General features: G+C 36.2%; 3 protein-coding genes across 4 annotated transcripts in view; 1 reads left to right on the top strand and 2 right to left on the bottom strand.

The window, feature by feature from the left end:
• The first annotated feature begins 3701 nt into the window (after positions 1-3701).
• On the top strand, positions 3702-7728 carry LOC111499514 (shikimate kinase, chloroplastic-like). The gene is made up of 12 exons (XM_023151075.1): positions 3702-3862; positions 4141-4438; positions 4954-5006; positions 5096-5150; positions 5230-5302; positions 5701-5785; positions 6428-6510; positions 6611-6740; positions 6850-6928; positions 7148-7212; positions 7340-7422; positions 7530-7728. Exons 2-11 carry the CDS (start codon positions 4210-4212, stop codon positions 7394-7396), a joined length of 909 nt encoding a protein of 302 aa, XP_023006843.1. The 5' UTR covers positions 3702-3862; positions 4141-4209; the 3' UTR covers positions 7397-7422; positions 7530-7728.
• A 775-nt stretch (positions 7729-8503) lies between these two features.
• Positions 8504-11730, bottom strand: LOC111499511 (GTP-binding protein BRASSINAZOLE INSENSITIVE PALE GREEN 2, chloroplastic). The gene is made up of 4 exons (XM_023151070.1): positions 11468-11730; positions 10092-11395; positions 9507-9674; positions 8504-8991 (listed from the first exon to the last, which is right to left on the bottom strand). The coding sequence occupies exons 1-4, from the start codon at positions 11565-11567 to the stop codon at positions 8650-8652; spliced, it is 1914 nt and encodes a 637-aa protein (XP_023006838.1). The 5' UTR covers positions 11568-11730; the 3' UTR covers positions 8504-8649.
• A 3195-nt stretch (positions 11731-14925) lies between these two features.
• The window catches only part of LOC111499513 (GDSL esterase/lipase 2-like), a 9801-nt gene continuing 8552 nt past the window's right edge, over positions 14926-16174 (bottom strand). The window contains exons 3-6 of one of the 2 annotated variants that reach the window (XM_023151073.1): positions 16001-16122; positions 15681-15914; positions 15355-15601; positions 14926-15273 (exon numbers count right to left, since the gene is read on the bottom strand). In XM_023151073.1, coding sequence (XP_023006841.1) covers positions 15224-15273; positions 15355-15601; positions 15681-15914; positions 16001-16122 — 653 coding nt within the window. In that variant the 3' untranslated portion in view covers positions 14926-15223. Of the gene's footprint in view, positions 15282-15354; positions 15602-15680; positions 15915-16000; positions 16123-16174 lie in introns of both variants that reach the window. The other variant, XM_023151072.1, reaches the window with a different exon arrangement.

Raw genomic sequence — 16174 nt, 5'->3', positions numbered from 1 at the left:
AAAAAAAAAAAAAAAAAAAAAAAAAAAAAAAAAAAAAAAAGGATTGGGGAGGAGATATTTCCACGTGGCCGCCAAATGGACTGGATGCCAGGCTGGCTGATAACACTACAAAATTCAAATAAATACTCTTGCCCCACCTTTTTTCAGAAATAATTAAATAACAAGCTCAACATTTATTTATTATTTATTATTATTAATTCAGACCATGTGACTATGTGTAGTTGGTAGTGTTGCCAATGTGGAAATATTCACAATTTTTAACTAATTTTAATTTTAAAAAATATAAGAAGTTAACATTTAAGAAATTTGAGTTATTTGAATTATTTATTTAAAAATAATAATAAAAACAAAAATGTTAGTTTTTAAAAATATTTATTTATTTATTTTTAAATACATTATTAAAATTTTAAACTTAATTTCTATATATGTTTTGAAAATTTATTTTTAAGAGTTATATGATAGAATAAATAATCAAAAGTAATTATAAATATACATATAGTTTGAAGGGACATGGAATATACATTTTAAGAGTTGTTAAATAACTAAAAAAAAATTTAAAAACAAAATTATAACTTTTAAATAATTACTAAATTGCGTTGGCGAATGAAGTACACTAGCTTGATAGCGCTCAGACAAAACAGATTGAAAAAGTATCTCGTGCTCATGATATACAACATGCACATCATATTTTTTCTATGAGACATGCATTACGTATACATGACATTTCTTTCACTATTATCAGACTTGGGTCAATGATATCTCATAGACATAACATGAATATAGTATGATAACATAATATATTATCCATTGTTAGATAAACAGACTCTCTTCAATGGTATGATATTGTCCACTTTTGAGTGTATCTCTCGTGACTTTGCTTTGGGTTTTTCCAAAAGACCTCATACCAATGGAGATAGTATTCCTCACTTATAAATCCATGATCTTCCACTAAATTAAACAACGTGAGACTCACTCCCAATAATCCACAACAATTGACTCCATATTTTAAATGGACGAAAAAGTGCCTTACTCACCTATCCTCTCCGATTTGAGAACTATTGATCTAAATAATTGTGTGGGCAGGTTGAAAATTAGAGGCTATGAAGAAGCTTCTCCATTACCATTTTTGGAGGGACATGAACATTATTGCAAAGCTATTACCCAAACATATCCACTTTGGTCATTGTCCCTCTTTATTTCATGTCATTATCATGTCAACTACCAACCACAACACTCACAATTTCTTTAGACCCTTTAGATGTACCCTTTAGACCTATCCTTCAACTAGTGCACACTCACACTATTGGAGCCTCGGAGGGAAAGAAGCCCGCATAGTATTGTAATGTACACAATACATCATGGCGAAAATAAATATTGTAAGATACGCATCGATATTAATCATAATGAAAAAAGATCCTGATGCATATGATAAACAAAGATGTATAAGGTCTTGAACTACGCTTTTTAATCCGGGCTAAGGATGTGTAGTACTTCTCTACACACAACCCACATATGTGCACATGGACCCACCAAGCTGGCGTATACATACCCTTCGGGTTGCCCTTCAGCTAGCGCACACTCACACTGCTCGAGCCACAGAGGAAAAGGAGTCCGCATAGTATTGTGGTGTACACAAATCGTATTATAACATCATGACAAATATAAATATCGTAAAATACACATTTGTATTAGTCAAAACGAAAAAATATTTCGATGCATATAACACACAAAAAATGCATGAGGTACCCGTAGCTTCAAATTATTTAACATGCAGATTGTAACTTCGTTCTTTCATAAAATTTTTGCTGAATACATTCTTGGTATATCAACATGTCACATTCTCGAAAACAATCAAGCTAGTATGGTATGCATGACATATCATAGCATAACATAAGTCATAATAAACGATCACATGTAGTCATGATAACATAACATAAGTCATAACATTACATAATACAATTCACGTCATAACCATCTTAAAATATGGCATATGGGAAATTATGTTATAACGTGCTTTGTGGCTCCTCCATGTGTAGTAACTTGCAAACGGGACTGGACTAACATCAAAAATAAAAACAAATCGAAATCTAATTATAAGATCGTGTTGTTCAAGTTTATTACAAACGAACAATGAGTTTGGATACAATTTAAAAAAAAAAAAATACAAAAGACCCAAAATAAACAAACTTAAATGACACCCTGGTACGACCCCCTCTTTGACCACGTAGTTTCTGAATACTCTCCCACCTGACCAGTGGTTAGTGAACACTTGAAAAAAAGTGAGGAAAGGGATGAGGATGAGGATAAAAATATTAAGTAATCAACTTAGTTGTAGGCTGTTATTGTATCCTGTTGCTAGCTAGTAAGTTATCACAGACTTTTCTTTGGGCTTCAAGGATTTCACACCTATTCTACATCTACTTGAACTTTTGGGATGGCCTTCAAGTTTTGAACATATTTCATGTCCATCACAAACCTACACTAGGTTTGAAGGTTGTTCATCCATTTCTGGCCGTGTAGATATACTATATACTAGGCTATAAATCACATTCATCAGGTGAACTATTTTACCATTCTTAGACTTAGTCAGCTTGCATAGCCACAATAGTGAATGACCAAAATTTTGGGTTGATGTGCTACCTCATCAAATCTGTAAAGGCAGTATGACATCTAGTTGGTCTAAATGTCATCCATGGAAGGTTAATCGATAGACCCTTCTATAAAGCCACAAACTCACTGATAAGATAAGAAACCACTACAAGGGGAGTAAGATTCAGATTACCTTGTTGATCGAATATCTCAAGGCAAGAACATTGTTTGAGATTCAAATCACTCCACAAGCAAGATCGATCATGTTTAGCTTGAATGATTCTTGTTGATCAAATATCTCAAACACTTGTTTGAGATTCGAATCACTCCACAAGTAAGATTGATCATGTCGAGCTTGAATGATTCTACATGCAACCTAAACTACATAGAATTGCAAATAAACTTAGTCGTTGGCTAAACAAAGTACAAATGCTTTTTTTACTATCTCTTTTCCAAGTTTACTTACAAATACAACATACATGGCTTTATATAGCCTCAAAATAAAACTAAAGGCATTTCAAAAGTGGTAACATTCATCCTTAATTACAATAATTAACTATTATGTAATTGTAACCTAAAGTAAATAAAAAGTCTTAAAAAACAATAACTCTAAATTACTCTAAATTGTAACCCACCCAAAATTTATAACAATCAAACTTCATTCTTCTTCAACGTAGCATGAATTGAAACATCTTTTTGTTAATTTTGACAACTTTTTCTTCACATCTTCATTGAAGTATATTGTATGATTGATGTCTTTTGGTTCATATCACTCACTCTAGGTGTGAGGGTGCAACCTTGTGTGCTTGCCAACTACTAGGTTATCTACGTGGTCCCACACTTCCTCTAATGACGGGTTTATAGCATGGAGGTTTAGTTACAACACTTAATCACCTAAGGTGCTATGCTAGGTTGTTTTAAAAGATATATGTGATCAAGTATGTGTGTTTGCCTTTACTATTGACTATTGTAGTGAGGTATTTTTAAAAAAAATTTATAAGTAGTAATAAAACATTTTTGGAGATTTTTTTATCTAAAAATTCCAAATTTCAAACAAAATTATAATTTTATTATAAAACTCTTCTCCTCTCTCAACCGCATGGTCCCACGTTCAATATACAAAGTAGCACCACATAAACCAAGTTTCTGGCTTTGCAGCTGAGGCACCCAGTCGTTCTGAACCAGAGGAGTGTCATCACAGATATCCGACCTCGACCATCTTCTCTGCGTTCAACCTGTTCAAATCATCGCCTAAATTTTTGTTTCAACTTCCGTACGTTCATTTCATCGCTATAATCTGAAGTTTTAAACAATGAACTCAGTTTATTTGTTTTTGTTTTTGTATTTGTGTGCGTGTGTTTGTTTTTCCGTTTGATTTCGTTTTCTGAGTTGTTTCTTTCGGTTTTTGAATTTGTTTCATCTTACGAACTGCTTTCTGCGATTTCTGTAGGAAATAGTTATTGTTTGTTTTACGCCACTTTTTTTGGTTGTGGTTTTTGTTTTGGAGATGAATGGATTGAGAATCTAACCTGACTTCCTCCGGCCTTGCAGCGACTCTATTCTTGTATCATTTTCCAACTGCTACTCATTGTTGTTGTAATTTGGTAAAATTGACCTCTCATGTCAACAAGAATGGAGGCTACGGTTACGCAGCACTTCCACTTTTCTCCATGGATCCATTCGAGCAGTATTGTTGCAAAGCCCAAGGGTTCGCTACAATTTTCTCGGCGATTCGCGGAGCAGCACATCTTGCGGGTGCCATTTTCATTCAATTTACAATTGTCGAGGCCTTCAGCTCGTCGCAGAACAGTTGCATTGAACATTGCCTGCTCTTACGATAACTCTACAGGTTTTCTGTTTGCAATCTATAGCCGATATATTCAATTTTCTCATCTTAAAGCTAAAGAAACGTCTATGTGTTAATTCGATGGTATTCTATAGAATTCGGTAAAAGCCAATTGTAGCTTAGCTCCTAGAATTTTGATTAGCATTTACTTGGTATATATATATATATATATATATATATATATATATGCGTATGGAATCTGCAAAAACACATGAAGTTCCTCATCTTTACCCGTGATAAAATTAATGTTTCTCCGATTGTTAAAATTTGCACGGTGTACTTGAGAAACTTGGAGCACCTTTGTTAAGTGTGTTATAAAATGACAATTTCATTTCAACTTGATTACGTTTTTCCCATTTTCTCCCATTGTTAAGTATTTTTTACACGATGTTTTAAGCTCTCATTAGAAGGATTAGCCTGTAATTTGTGGCATACATACAGGCATACATATACATGGAAACTTGAATATAGTCGGGGACTACATTTCTAATAAGATTTTCGATTTTGCGTTTTTTCAGCGTTGGAATCTGGAAACCATTTTGCTTCTTTTGATGAATCTTTGGCTATACAGGTATGGGTTTCCTCTTTTTCATTCTTATTTTGCTAGAGGTTTTCGCTGCTTTCTTGCTTTGTGTGATTGAGTCATATTCAAAATTGTAGAGGAAGTGCCGGGAGATTGAGTCATATTTAAATGGGCGCTGTATATATCTTGTTGGTGAGTTTCTTTCTTGGAGCACTTCATTATTTTTGAGCTTATGAAATTAGATGTTCAAAATTGTATCTATGAAGTGCAGGAATGATGGGCTCGGGAAAAACGACTGTGGGGAATGTCCTGTCCAATGCACTTGGTTACTCCTTTGCTGATAGGTTTGTCTTAAAGCTGTTTGTGTAGTTTTTACAAACTTTCTGTCAAAATCTGTTATTCTTATTTGCATCTTGATTTCATAGCAAGCGAAAGATTTACGTTCTTTAAATTTTATAATTAAATTTAACTTCCAAGTTTTATTGACAAGTGCTGAGTAAAATGCAGCTGTAAAATTACAATATCATTGAAGATGCAGCAGATGCTGAAAAATCACTGGACCCTGTTTTTAATTTTACTTCCTCCATTAATGAAAGAAAGAACTGTGGATCTAGGATTTTTATGCTAGCGTTATAATTTCTGGCTTCTGTGATTAATTTTTCTTGTCCATGCGTAACCACATACTATGGCTTTATATTTCCTTACTGATCACTTATGATATTTTATATTGTGGATGCCACAGTGATTCATTGGTTGAAGAAGACGTTGGAATTTCTGTAGCTGAAATTTTCAAGGTCTATGGGGAGGACTTCTTTAGAGAAAAAGAGGTCAGTATAGACGCATAACTGCCAAATCATTTGTTACATTTTGACATAATTTATGTTGTCTGTTAACTATTATGGTCAAAGTTTATGCTGTTTATGCATTATTACCTCTCTCTCTCTCCCAAATGCACCCATCGATTATCTTGTAAAGGTTTTTAGCTTTAGGTTCATATCCAAACATGGATTCTGATCGGGATGCTCTTTCTTTCTTGACTGATGAGGTTATCTCAATTGTTTGTCCCGTGGTACACTTGGATTTGTACTTCAGACTACTTTTGAAGTGTTATGTAGTATCTAGAATTGATGAAAGTGATCTTAATCATTCAAGAATTTCTTTTTAGTTCTTGCTTAAACTAAACCTCATACTAGCCTCGAAGGTCAAAGTAAATATCATGGCCATAATGCTCTATGATAACTATCAATTACTTTGTTTTCTATTCTTTCCTTTTAAAGTTATACCACGAAAAGGTCATTGCCACTTGTCCATTACATTTTGATAAACCCGGAATGTGTAATACTTTGAATTTCTCACCATTGAAACATTGTTGCCACAAGGGATGCTCTATTCTATGCATTTATGAACTCCAAAACAAAATCTTAGCTTATTGACATCACAGTGAATCTAACTTATCTTGATTCTTGCAGACGGAGGCATTGAGGAAGTTATCTTTGATGCATCAGTTTGTTATTTCCACAGGCGGAGGTGTCGTTACAAGAACGATAAACTGGTAAAGAAGACAGACTAGTTAGATACAAGTGGTTACATCTTTTCAGTTGTACTTAAGTTTTCAGTATCATCTGGCCGAACCTTTGTTCTTAAATTTCTAGGAAACATATGAATAAAGGGATCAGTGTCTGGTTGGATGTGCCTTTGGAAGCCTTGGTTAAGAGGATTTCAGCTGTAGGAACCAGTTCTCGCCCCCTTTTGCATCATGATTCAACTGATGCATACTCAAAAGTATGTTTTTCAGTGCTTGTTTCTGTTTTCTCTTGAGAAGAATCTCTTAAAGATTAGTTTTAAAATTCAGTCTCGAATAAATTTGTTTTTTAATTCCTGTCATCTACAGACCGTCATCCGTTTATCTACTCTCCTAGAAGAGAGGGGTGAAGCATATGCCAAAGCTGAAGTGAGAGTTTCCTGCCGAAGTAAGACATCTTTCCTTGATTTTTTTATTCATCATGACCTGTGGAAGTACAGAAAGGAACTTCTAAAATAATGTCTTATTCTTTCTAAGCTTAATGTCAACAGCTCAAAAAATAATCTCTTTAGTTTTTTCTTTCGCACAGAAGAACTGCTGCTTTCATCTAAAAGTTATTTTTTCCAAAAGCCATTTCGAACATAAGCTGAGTGCTTGAGTTGTGCAGAACTTGCAGCGAAACTGGGCACTAAAGAAGTATGTAATGTCACACCTATGGCCATAGCAATCGAGGTCTCTCTCTCTCTCTCAGCATAAATATTATAGTTTATACTGCTATTCAAGCATTTTGACTATGAGTCCTATTTTTATTCCTAACAATTTTTAGCTCGTACACGTTTATACTACTATGTACTCTCAGGTAGTGGAACAAATCAGCATCTTTTTGGAGAGAGAAAATGGTTCTTGTGCATTTTGACAACCACAAAAACAATAGTTATTCAGGTATAATAGAAGCTTTACTACTTTCATGGCTGCAATGAAGTGAAGAAGCTGATATTTTCGTTTCATTTTTTCCTTATAAAAGTTAAGCATTTTTCTTCTGTTTTCAGGTGCAATTACAAATTCGATTTTTCATTATTTATGGAGAATATTCTCTATCAAAGCTTGATTCATCCATCCCAAGTCTTGACCCATATTTCTTAATCTCGCAAAAGGGTTTGATCATTTAGTGTAGTGAATCATAGAAAATGTATCACGTTTCTTAGTTCCATGTTTCTTATAAATGTGGTTATGTCATTCAATTAAGTTTAGATTGTGTTGGATGATGAAAGTCTCACACGGACTAGTTTAGGGAATGATCATGAGTTTATAATTAAAGAATACTTTCTCCATTGTTATAAGGCATTTTGGAGAAGCCCAAAACAAAGCCATGATAGAGAGGTTATGCTCAAAGTGAACAATAATTAAAAGAGGAAGAGAATCCAGCTCATTTCTTTGTCAATTAATTCATATGAATGTCTTACAAAATATGTATCAGAGCCGTTTTACTAAGTAAATGGTGCATCTTGGCTAGCTATTATAAACAATTTAGCTAAATCAATGGAATAGATTAATTTTAAATTTGCTTCTTATTCCTAATGTATTAAAATCTAGAAGAAAGGGTGAAATTTTGTTACAAAAAACTGTCACTACATTATTGTTTTATTAATATATTTGAATCCGTAGATATGCTATGTAACAAGTTTTTTTTTTTTTTTGGAAGAATAATAACAATAACTTTTGTTGATGGTTGAGTTTTGCACGAATTATTATGTTTCATGTATTAATAACATTAGAGTAGCACGTACACTTCTCCATTTATATTATTTATATTAATATGATAAAAATTTAATGATACATCAATCTTTTTTTTTTATTATTAATAAATGTGAGAAACTGAAAATTTTGAGAATTTAAAGAGATTGAGAAGAAAAATTGAAAATTACATAAAATATTAGTGGCCAAAATTTGATTAGGAAAATGCAGTTGGTAAAAACTTGAATTTGAATCCCCTTTAAGAGGAGGCTAGCCATGGCTAGTACTTAAGGCAACTTTTCTATGCTACTCATACACTTTTTGACGATTTTACACTATCATCTATACAAAAGCTCATTGATTGAACAAACTTCAAGTTCAAAATCTCAAACAACCTCCTCGGAGCCTCGAGCTCGAACACACGTGTACCTTCTCTCATGTACAAACCTCCACACTCTCCTCCTCTAAGGCTTTTCTCCTCTGTGCATCAAGTTTTGTTTCATTGCCAATGCTATTGGATATGGCTTTTGGTAGCCAGAAACCGGGCCTCTCGAGGAACGCTGCTCGATCAAGAACCAACGGTTCTCTCAAACTTACTTCTATCCCATTGTCTATCCACAGTGTCAAGGTTGCTTCACCTTTGAGACCCAAAGAAAACCAGCCTAAACCTGCTATTGAAATATCAATGCTATTGACGTCCCAACTGCTGCCAGACACTTTTATCTCTCTCTCCTCCCATTTGCCAATTTCAGAAGCACGGTCTACGCCAATGGGTGGCTGACAGAGAAAAACAAAACGAAAATATTCAAACTGCAATCATCAAATAGACCCGACTTCGTTTTTCTTTGGCTGATATGGCTATGTTTAGGAGTGATTGTGCCAAAACAATACTTCAGCAGATCAGCAGAGCAACAGACGTGGCCAGAGAAATGAAGTGTGAGATCCCACATTGGTTGGGGAGGAGAACGAAACATTCTTTATAAGAGTATGAAAACCTCTCCCTAGCAGACACGTTTTAAAAACCTGGAGGGGAAGCCCAAAAGGGAATGCCCAAAGAAGACAATATCTGCTAATGGTGGACTTCGGCTGTTATAAATGGTATCAGAGTCAGACACCGGGCGATGTGCCAACGAGGAGGCTGAGCTCCAAAGGGGTGAAAATGAAGCGATGTGCCAGCAAGGACGCTGGGCCCTAAAGGGGGTGAGATCCCACATCGATCGGAGAAATGAATGAATGAGTACTAGGTACATGAAGAGAAATGAATTATAGTGAAATAAAGGCAATCAGATTACCTGCAACCTTACACCTGCATGTTTCTTCCATATCTCATCGGCATTTTCAATCTTCCCCAAGTGAAGAGAAACATTTGGTGATGCCCAAACTGTAACATAAATTGTCTGTACTGAAGCTTGGCTGAGGTCAAGTCTTACCAAACCACCAACATGCACGGCCTGTCCTACCTGCACAACATTCTAGCCAATACTCAAGCATCCTCAAATCTAGTGAACAACCACTACCAAGTCATTCTATAATTTGATACTTGTCTACCATTTGCATATAACATTATAGACAACTCAAATGAATAGTTCAAACTAACAAGCCATAAACCTGAAAACATGCTAAATTTACATACAAACTCGGGCCTATCCAACTATTTTGAAGCAGTAACTGAAATAGCTACGGTATAATGGAGAGGAATTTTGAATATCTAACATGCTATCATTTAGAACACAACGTGGACTCAAAATCTCTGTCAAATATGGGTTAATAAGCCATTGTAGAGTCATAAATTTTCACTAGTGAAAGTACTAAATGGATATGGTCATCTAGATGATAGAATAAATCCATGTTTTCATTTAGAAGAGGTATATACTTGCCTTTACTCGATAAGTCCTCGGTTGGAGCTCCTTTCGGATTTCGACCATCTTTTGTTCTTCCCTATCCAATCTCATGGACGCTAGATAAGGATGTAGAAGACCAGGAGTGTCAAACAACTTGGCCTTGGCTGACAAAATCCCCGCAATTCTCAAAATCCCGAGGGTCGTCCCCGGAATTGGAGCTTCTGTAAGCTTTGTCACTTTAGCCCCTTCTTTCTTTGCAAATGTGTTAATGAGGGTAGACTTCCCTGCATTCTGAGCACCAATAACCCACACATTACCTCGTGGACCAGCCAATTCTTTGATGAAGGACAATAGATTTCTCACACCAACATCTTTACGAGCACTAACCAAATAGACTCCAGCCAATTTAGGAGCCCCTGCAGCCTTAGCACGGTGCCTAACCCATCTATCAAGCCTTGTGGGTGAAATCTGTGAGGGGAGGAGGTCAACCTTTGTAGCCACAAGAACAAGCTTTGGAAGCTTTTTACTAATCTTTGGGTTGTTCTTATTCCCTTCCAGAGCCTTAAACAACGATTTTGCTGCCCTCTTTGGGAAAGAACCATCGAAATCAACACAATCAACAACCATAACAACAACATTATTCAAATTTGATGTGGATTTCATCAAACGATTGGCTATCAATCTATCAAAATCAAAATCAGGTATCAAATTCTCAGCAGCTTGGTTCTTTACCTGCCCATAATTTCTCAATGAATGGCACCTTGCACAAACTGTTACCTCTTCTCTCTCTTTCTCAGCCTCTCTAGCTCTCTTCTTCTTTTCTGACTTAGATATCCTCTTCTTCTCGGCTCGCTTCACCGTTTCCTCTGTAATGTTTCCATATCCCACATCAGCAGGCGCAAAACCATCCAAATCCAAATCACTTTCTTCTTCCTCCATGATTTTAGCCTCCCATTCATCTGAATCCCAATCAAATCCATCAACAATTTCTTCTCCATCACTGTCTTCTCCTTCAAACATGGCATCATCCTCATCCTCATCCCCATCCTCATCCTCTATAATTCCGTAGAAATCATCTTCTATTGGTTCTGTGACTGAAACCTTCCTTTTCTGATAATATCCAGGAACGTTTGGATCCTCATCTTGCATAAAAACTCCACAACCAGGACATATGTCTCCCATTTTCTCATCCTCATCTCGTCCCTCACTCAGAAGTGGATTTTTCGTTCTTCCTTTACCCTGAATCTTAGTACTGGTTGTATGAACACTTAATTGAGATTTCACGGCTAACCTAAATACTGGAATTTGATTTTCGTGAGCAATTCCTTCTCTAATGAAGCCTATGAAAACAGGTTTTTCGTTAACTCAATGAACCAAAATGCAAGGGAAAATGAGGGGAAGGGTGAATTTACCTGGAAATAAACGAGGACGTGTTCGTACTCTGAATCCAGTACAGATACTATTGTGGGCGAGATTCAGAGTGAGCGCCGTTGCAGATAGCGAAATCGCCATTTCTTCAAGTCGCAATTGATATACACAATTGGTAGTGTTATGTGAAGTATTTTAGGGAAGAACAATGTTGGGCACATACAAACAGTTTCATACCTAAAGATAAGAACATACGCGAAGTTCCATCGCTGCAAATCTTATGCAGCAGAAGGAAGGTAAATGAAGGAGAATTAATTTTGAGTTGAAGGACCTAAAATATTGAATATTTAAGCAAAAACAGATGAAGGGGCGAAGCAAGAAATTAGCCAAAACTTGTTAATTCTTATCTCATCCTCTATTTCTAATCTCATTTTTTAAAAAACCTAAAACAAATTAATAGAGGTGTTCCCAAGAAAAAAAAAATAATGATACTAATACTTCGAAGAATATGATAAAACACCCGTACATGTTCGGGTAAGGAAATAGAGAGTTTTCTAGCTTCGTTGCTGTTCTTCAATGGAAATTTCCTTCCCTTTAGCTCTCACGTCCACCACCTCTTTACCCAAATCAATCCTTCTTCGACTTCTTTTTCTTTTGTTGTACAGTTGCTAGATGAGGGTTTTCTTCTTCTTATTTGATTTCATAGTGGTTCACTGCAGCAACTGCTGTCTAATCTGAAAATCAGCTTTCTAAAGTGTGGCTTCGGTCATTTTTTAGTATCATTTTGTTTTTATAATGTTTGTTTCTTTTCATTTAGGGCTGAGAAATGATAAAATTTTACATTTAAGATGTTTCTAATTGGGTTGTGAATGATCCACGTGAACTGCTGATGTGGATTAAAATTTGATTTCCGAATTGCTTCACCATCAGGGTTAGTAATTTGTTCCAGATTTGCCAATAGTGTTGTTTCTCCCTTTGCTACAGCATCATGGTTCAACATAAATGTTCTTGAATTTTACCCAATAACTCAATTAAATGTAAAATTAAGCTCTATTTATACAAATTGATTTCTTTTTTATATTAAACCACAATTGACTATTTCATGTATACTAATTAAAAAAGGGAGCAATTAATGAGCAAATGGTGAGTATGGGTGCAAAATTAACTACAAAAGACTTGATATAACTCTACTTTTGGAGAGTTATTAGCGTTGCCGGAGAACTCTCTAGCGCTTCTCCAAGGCGTTGCTTGAGAACTCCCTAGGGCATTGCTCAAGACCGACCATAGTCATTGAAGTATGAAGTTTTGTGGGACTAGCAGGATATTACAAAAGGTTCATATAGAATTTTTTCAAGATCTCTGCGCAACACTTACACAGTTAACCAAGAAGGGCAAGACCTTCAAATGGACACCAACATGTGAATAGAGTTTCCAGGAGCTTAAGGAAAGGTAGGTGACAACAACAGTCCTCACTGGGTCAGACAACCTCATAGTATACAATGACGCCTAAGGTAAAGGTCTAGGGTGCATGTAGAAGCGTAAGATGCCACATTAAAGACATACGAACGAAATTAGCAGCAGTAGTGTTTGCATTAAAGACGTTACCACATTATCTATATGGAGCGAAAGTGAAAATATACACTGATCATAAGAGTCTCAAGTATCTGTTTAGGGAGAAGGAACTTAATATGAGACAAGAAAAATGGTTAGAATTGGTAAAGGATTACAATGTTGAGATTCTATACCATCCAAATAAAGCTAACGTTGTAGCTGATGCATTGATCAGGGGTTGGAATTGGTAAAGGATTACGATGTTGAGATTCTATACTTCTGCAATGATCACCAAGCAAGAGAAAGTTACAATATGAGATGAAGAGGGTTGAAATCGAGGTTGTAGTCAGAGGTGGTATCGCTCTAGTAGCACAGATGACTGTGCAACCCACCTTACGAGAACGAATCATTGACGTCCAAAAAAATGACGAGCACCTCAGCAAAGTGTAAAATTAGACAGAAACAGAGAGACCAGCGAGTTTTCAATCTTCTCAAGCGGGTTTTCAATCTTCTCCGACAAGGGCTTACTGTGGCAAAAGCGCATGTGTGTAACTTAAGACGAGAAAATTCTAAAAGAGATTATGATTGAAACTCATGATACATCTTATATGTTCCTCCTTGGGAGTACGAAGATGTACCATCCTGAAAGGATGTTATTGATGGCTAGGGATGAAGAAGGATATAGTAGATTTCATAAGTCAATGCTTGACTTGCCAACATGTGAAGGCCCAACAAAAGGGAAGCAGTATGTATAGATTTTATCTCGAGTTTGCCAAAGACCAAGTAGAGTTTTAACGTAATCTAGGTGGTTGTAGACAGGCTAACCAAGACAACTCACTTCATTCCAAGCAAGACCACATATTGAGTGGATTGATGAGTTCAGTTATATGTCAGAGAAGTAGATTTCCCACATGGAGTGCAAGTTTCTATTGTGCTAGATCGGGACACCATGTTCACCACACAATTTTGGAAGAGTCTTCAGAAGGCATTGAGAACGCTTGGTTTAGCACAACATTTCACCCTTAGAGGGATGGATAGATTGGAAGACTAAATCAGATATGGGAGGAAATGTTGCGAGCATGTGTCATGGATTTCTCTTGATGTTGGGACGAACAACTACATTTGATGGAATTTGCCTGCAATAACAGTTATCAAGTGACAATTCAAATGGCCCCATTCGAGGCACTGTATGAGTGTAGGTGTCGGACACCAGTATTTTGGGAAGAGGTAGGCATGCAACAATTGTTGGGACCAGAGTTGGTTCAGGTCACCAATGTAGCGGTACAAAATATTAAGCAGAGGATACTTATTGCACAGAGTCGACAGAAGAGCTATGCAGATTCACGTATAGAAGACCTCGAGTTTGAAGTGGGTGATCATGTTTACCTAAAAGTAGAACCCATGAGAGGGTATTGAAGTTTGGGAAGGAGGGCAAGTTGAACCCAAGATTTATAGGCCCTTTTGCATTTCCACCGAACTTCATTGTCGTGCACGATGTGTTTTGGGTATCCATGCTACGAAAGTACACGCCAGCCCTACCCATGTGATTGGACATGAAAATCTTCCCCTTCGAAAATATCCGACTTACTAGGAGATACTTGTCAGAATTTTTGCTCGTGACCTTAGGAGATTGTGCAGCAAGGTGATTCCCTTGGTAAAAGTCTTGTAGGGCGACCATCATAATAATGAAGCAACCGGGATGAGAAGAAGACGTGAGGATTGCCTATCCCGACCTCTTCCAAGAGATGCCTACTTTCAAGGACGAAAAGTTTCTAAGGAGGGGGAGAGTTTGTAACACTTTAAAAAAAAAAATCGATCAAAGTCAACCGAGGGGAAAAAAAATGAGGAAAACAGATGGAAAAATAGAGTTTCATAGGTAAGAGAAATAGAAACAAACCATAAATATTGATACTTAAAAGAGAAAGAGCTAAAAAAATACTCTAACCAACCTAAAAGAAACGTCTTTATTTAAACGTGACTAGACAATTTCAAACATTGGGACTAGACGCCTTAAATGAATAAAAGAGAAAGACACGCCATCATAAGAATCTCAATAAGAAGCCAACATTGAACCATACTCAAAGAGTTGTTTGAAGTTGTAAGGATTAACAATTTGAGCATCTCCGCTCCATATAAGTTCTGCGAGCTGCTTGAACAGTTTTTCAGTAGGATGAAAGGAATCAAAGAATACATAGTCTTCTAGATTGTCACACTCCGTAAATGGTAAACCTTCCACGTTTCTTCCACAATTATAAATCCCTCTGAACGCCCCGCTCCCACAACATGCTGTCTCCGTTACCTTGAAACCTTCATCCAATTTGTATCTATTTAGTGTCTAAATTTCAAAAAAACGTCTAATAGATAAGCAAAAATTAGTTACCGTATTTAATAGGATTTATAATTCTTTGAAGAAGTAGAGTGTGGGTATCTGCAAAAGCGTATTTGAATCCTTTGAGTTGGATGCCAAGTTTCTGTAAGGCATCGGGAAGAAGCTGGTTGTGTAGCCTTGTTATTGAAGAAGCCTCTTCGAAAAATTGGACACTCCTTTTTATTCTTGAACTTGGCATATGACCTAATGGAGGCACGGTCATAAACCCAAATTTCCTTCCTCCGTACTTGTATACTTCCTATTTAAAATCAGTTGATGTATCATTAAATCACTGCATATCAAGACATATCAAGACATATCAAGACACGCAAGCTTACCTTGAGCGCTATCGTTATATTTCCTACCACCATATTCACGAACCGTTCTTGAGCGCTTGAGGTGTTAAATATGTCGTAACTTATGTCGAAAGGATTTAGGTAATCATTTCCTCCAAAATTGAAGAGAAAAACCGAGTTTGAGATGAGGGTTTGAGCTGAGGCATTCCCCAGCTTCTTTCTTAGTGATTTCATCACCTTTTTGAAAAACTTCATCTGAGTTTGAAGTCCTATGGCCTGAAAAAACCATTGATTCAATAGTAAGAAATATTCAACTCCATTCAAAACGAAATCAATCACAAGTTTGATGAAGTTATTCAAACCGATCCCTTGTGACTCTCAGCTAAAGCACCACTTCCACTCGATGCAAAATTCACACCGTTGTCATAGAAATCATTGTGAGGATCTAAATATGGCGGAATCAAAGGCAAGCCTGCATACTCGGCTACAAAAAAAAAAAAAAAAAAAAAAAAAAAAAAAAAAAAAAAAAAAAAAAA

This window comes from Cucurbita maxima, unplaced genomic scaffold (assembly GCF_002738345.1).
Source record: "Cucurbita maxima cultivar Rimu unplaced genomic scaffold, Cmax_1.0 Cma_Scf00027, whole genome shotgun sequence".
Lineage (NCBI taxonomy): Eukaryota > Viridiplantae > Streptophyta > Magnoliopsida > Cucurbitales > Cucurbitaceae > Cucurbita > Cucurbita maxima.
The sequence above is the reverse complement of the archived record's forward strand: the minus strand, read 5'-3'. Positions and strand labels throughout refer to the sequence as shown.